We start from the raw sequence: 5000 nt of genomic DNA on the forward strand, positions 1-5000 counted from the left end.
CCAGGGGTAAGGGAAAGGACAGTGCACATATTATTGTGAAATGGTAATAAAGAAAAAAGGTATATATATGTATATATAAAGCACCTTGATATATCAGCCGTCATCGTATCATCTTTTTACGACCAAAAAAAAAAAAACCTTGAAAAACAAAACCCGGCAGCCTTCATCTGATAAAGAAAATAAATGTGTGTGTGTGTGTGTGTGTGTGTGTGTGTGTGTGTGTGTGTGTGTGTGTGTGTGTGTGTGTGTGTGTGTGTTACTCTCTCTCTCTCTCTCTCTCTCTCTCACACACACACACACACACACACACACACACACACACACACACACACACACACACACTCACACACACTCACACACACACACTCACACACACACACACACACACACACACACACACACACACACACACACACACACACACACACACAACACACACATACACTACAGCAACCACAACAACAACAACAACACAAACAACAAAAGTTGAAAATCTCGATTTTTGTTCCCAGTTCTTAAAGCTTGCATGTCAAACGGCAGGATGGGACCCGAAATGGGAACGGGCAATACATACATCTGCTCAGTGTCTAATGCATTGACATTGCTTTCTTTGTAGCTCTTCCTTTTCCGTGACAGAGAGAGAGAGAGAGAGAGGGTGACGGAGACACAGACCGACAGACGTACAGATGTGGAAACAGAGACACACGGAGAGAGAGACGGAGACAGACAGACAGACAGAGAGACAGACAGACGGACAGGAAGACAGACAGGCAAACGGATAGACACACACAGCGAGCGAGCGAGAGAGAGGTAGACAGAGACAGAGAGAGAGAGGCAGAGACAGACAGACAGACAGACAGACAGACAGAGAGAGAGAGAGAGAGAGAGAGAGAGAGAGAGAGAGAGAGAGAGAGAGAGAGAATAATTTCTGTTGTTCTTTATTCGCGCAGTTGTGAAGTAGTTGTTGGTTTTTGCTTTTCTTTTTTCTTTTTTCTTTCTTTTCTTTTCTCTTTTTTTTCTTTTTCTTTTTTTTTCCCTTTTTTTTTTTGGAGGGGTGGGTGGGTTGAAGGGGGTCTGGGGGTGGGATCTTTGTTCTGTTATGGTTTGGTCTGGTTTGATGTGCGTGTGCATGTGTGTGCCATCCAAACTAGTGATACGTTATTCTGAATGGTGATAACAATTATAATCACTTTTCATTTTGCTTCTGCCAAAACATCAGCTCACACCGAGGGACGGACCGGACAGTGGACAGTGTGTTGCCGTGTCCAGATAGTAACAACACCCGAACATCTCTCTATCTCTCTTGAAAGTTATGAAATCATTATCCTGATAGTTCACACATATCAACTCTTGCTTATTAATGTGCCTGGTGGCTTACTTACCGAGCAGCAACAATTACAATACTTACGATTATGTGTTTGGTCTGTTTTTGGTTTCTTTTGTACTTACATGAATGAAGATATGCATATACGCTGAGCGACTGTTGTCGACATAATTATTGAGGTATTTGTTATTTTGTTCTGTGTTCATGTTTATTTTTCGTTGATAATACCCATGACATTGTGAACCCCATGTCATTATGGCATTTATGCTGATGACATTAACTGAACAGTTTCAGTGCTCTCTCTGTCTCTATCTCTGTCTCTCTCTGTCTCTCTCTCTCTCTCTCTCTCTCTCATATAATATTAAACACATACAGAGTTCACAGAAAGTTGAGGAACATTTTGCAACTTGCTCAGATTACTTTCTAGGGCACATCAGTGGTGAAATGATGCTCAGTGAATTTTCATCCAACAGCGGTCATGTATGCAGTCAATGCAGTGAGAACGACTCATAACCAGATTGCTGTCTTGCAAGTGCACTTCCGTTTGTTTGTTGTTTATTTTGTTTGTTTGTTTGTTTGTTTACAATATAAAAAAAAGCAGCTGCTGTCCTTTATAAGCCACTGTATAACTGTGTATAACTGTATACAGTAGTTTATAAACCACTGTAATTGTTTTGCTGAAACATCGATTTTTCAATCGCACTTTTTTCAGCCTGTACTTAATGCACGTGTGCCTGAAACGGCCGTTTGTGTAATCAGTGAGATGACAGTATAAGACTATTTACAGCCCGCATCATGCACATCATCTCTCGATTTTTTTTTTTTTATGAAAACATACCTGCTTTTATTAAACGGATTCCACAAAAAATTACAGACAACATCACAACATTATGCTGTCACCTTATAGTGAAGGGTATCAGGAAAAGGACATGTCAGAAATCTTTGAGATACCTCAGTAAATGATTGAGCAGTGAACACTTTAGTGAACCTACCACAAGAAAGCCAAAAATAAGGCCCGGCACACAGCAATCCCAAATGGGTTATCTACTGTTAGCAGTGAAAGGGTTAAGTGTTCTTTACCTTTTCTTGATGAAGTCCATATCATATATAGATATATATATATATATATATGACTGATAAACCTGTTGTCGCACCATGACCCTAGCACTTGTTGTGACGTCACTGTCGGGAAGGTTTGCCCCCCACCCCCACACCCCCACCCCCCACCACCCCCTCCACGCGCCCCTGCTCCCCCCTCTACCCACCACCCTCCACCTCCCAACCTGAATAAGCTGCATCTTTCTGTCTGTGCATGTGCGGACTACAGCAAATGGGAGGAGGAGGAGGGGGGTGGGGGGGAATCCAAGCTAGGAATGACCTTAAGAATCAGATATAACATAACTTAACATAATGATAACAACAACAATGATAATGATAACAGTGATAATAAAGAAGAACCAGAACAAGAAGGAGAAGAAGAAAACCTGGTCATTGAAAGCTAAAATGTGAAACGCATCTCCAACTCCTATGTTATAGACGACAGCAAAATAAAAATGAAATAAACCCAATCCACCCTTCAACTTAAGAACGAAACCAAGATAAATTCCTAGGAGATAAAAGAAATTTAAAAAAAATAATATACAAAAATCTGAACATTGAAAGCTGAAAAGTCGTGAAACTCAACTTTCTACTCTTCATGTTCTTTGTGCTCTCTCTCTCTCTCTCTCTCTCTCTCTCTCTCTCTCTCTCTCTCTCTAATTCCTTCTTTCATCCATTCATTCCACAATCCCTGCATTCATCTATCAACGTGTGTTTCTTCTTCTTTCTTTTAATGAATTATCTGCAAATGGACAGGATTCAAAAAAAAAAAAGTGTCATGGAAACGGTACGAAATAACAATGTGGACAATGGCATTGTTCCTAATTAAGACAGAAAAGAAAATCTTTATGTCACGTTGAATGTGTGTGTGTGTGTGTGTGTGTGTGTGTGTGTGTGTGTGTGCGTGTGCGTGTGTGCGTGTATGTTGCCAGGTTCACCAGTCTGGAGCCCAACGCGTTCAAGAGCTATTCCAACCTGCGCGTGCTGAGACTGTGCCACAACAACATCCGGACCCTTCACCCTGACTCCCTCGCCAAGCTGACCCACATTCACAGCCTGGACCTGTCGGGAAACCTCATGACCGCCATCCCCACTGAGGTGCTGCTGCTGGACTTCTGGGTTTGGGGGCTTCGGGGGTCCGGGGGGATGGTGGGGGGCGGGAATGTTTGGGGGGGCGGGGGAGAGGGCGTGGAAGTGCTGCAACATATCAGTATCACTATCAGTATCAGTATCAGTAGCTCAAGGAGGCGTCACTGCGTCCGGTCAAATCCATATACGCTACACCACATCTGCCAAGCAGATGCCTGACCAGCAGCGTAACCCAACGCGCTTAGTCGGGCCTTGTAAAATAAAATAAATAGAATAAATAAATTAATTAAAATAAAATAAAATAAAAAATAAAAATAAAATTTAAGAAGAATAATAAAAATTAAATTAAATTAAATTAAAATAACAATAATAATAATAACAATAATAATAATAATAAATATAATATATAGATTTTTTTTTATTTTAATATAAAAAAAATAATAATACAATATATATTGTCGCCAGGCTTTTTTTTCTTCTTCTTCTTCTTCTTTCTTTCTTTTTTTTTCTTTTGGTCGCATAAAATGATTATAAGCTGCAAGAGGGTTAGGGGGTCCTACCCCTCAGTATCTGAGAGATGTCATTAGAACCTTGTCATTAGAACCCTATCATTAGAACCTACACACCCACCCCCACACGACAACTCCGCCCATCTTCCAGTTCACAGCGGGACCACTCGTTCCCCGTGTTAAAACCCAATGCTTCGGTGATTCTTCATGATTTTTTTTTTTTTTTTTTTTTTTTTTTTTTAAATTCAGCTCCATCTGTCTGAAACAGTTAGCATAACGGTCTTGGCCACTCCCCCTCATTTGGATCTTTGAAAACTGGTCTGAAAAACACATCTTTTTTAAAACGCCTGTGCATAGACCTTCCATCCCTTTCCAATGACATGCAGTTATAAGCAATGCAAACTACGTGTGTGTGGAGAGGGGAAGTGTGCGAGTGCGGGTGCGTGCGTGCGTGCGTGTGTGTGTGTGTGTGTGTGTGTGTGTGTGTGTGTGTGTGTGTGTGTGTGTGATCAAGTAACCATGTAATAGGCGTAGTCTTTGAATCTGTTTTATGCTTTTGTGTGTTAAATCATTATTTTCTTCTTCTTCTTCTTTTTGTAAGTTATTACGTGTATGTGTTTAATGTTTATTGTGTGCGTGGAGAGGGGAAGAGTGTGAGCGTGGGTCCATGCGTGCGTCCGTGTGTGTGTGTGTGTGTGTGTGTGTGTGTGTGTGTGTGTGTGTGTGATCAAGTAATGTAATAGGCGTAGTCTTTGAATCTGTTTTATGCTTTTGTGCGTTAAATCATTATTTTTTTCTTCTTTTTCTTTTTGTAAGTTATTGCGTGTGTGTATGTGTTTAATGTTTATTGTAAAGCGCTTTGAGCCCCCTGTAAGGGGTGGGAACGCGCACAACAAGTATCCATTATTCATAGAATGGAAAGCAAGGGTTGCAAGTGGGAGGAGACTAAAGTGGTGGGAGGGGAGGGGCAGAATGGGGGG

At 41.2% G+C, this 5000-nt stretch overlaps 1 protein-coding gene across 3 annotated transcripts in view; it reads left to right on the plus strand.

Moving 5' to 3' along the window:
- LOC143298791 (uncharacterized) overlaps positions 1 to 5000 on the plus strand; it is a 69091-nt gene that overhangs the window by 56985 nt on the left and 7106 nt on the right. For all 3 annotated transcript variants that reach the window (XM_076611754.1, XM_076611753.1, XM_076611755.1), the window contains exon 3: positions 3355 to 3520. In XM_076611754.1, the coding sequence (XP_076467869.1) occupies positions 3355 to 3520 (166 nt within the window). The remainder of the gene's footprint in view (positions 1 to 3354; positions 3521 to 5000) is intronic.

The sequence above is a fragment of the Babylonia areolata genome, chromosome 24, assembly GCF_041734735.1.
Source record: "Babylonia areolata isolate BAREFJ2019XMU chromosome 24, ASM4173473v1, whole genome shotgun sequence".
In the NCBI taxonomy this organism is placed as follows: Eukaryota; Metazoa; Mollusca; class Gastropoda; order Neogastropoda; family Buccinidae; genus Babylonia; species Babylonia areolata.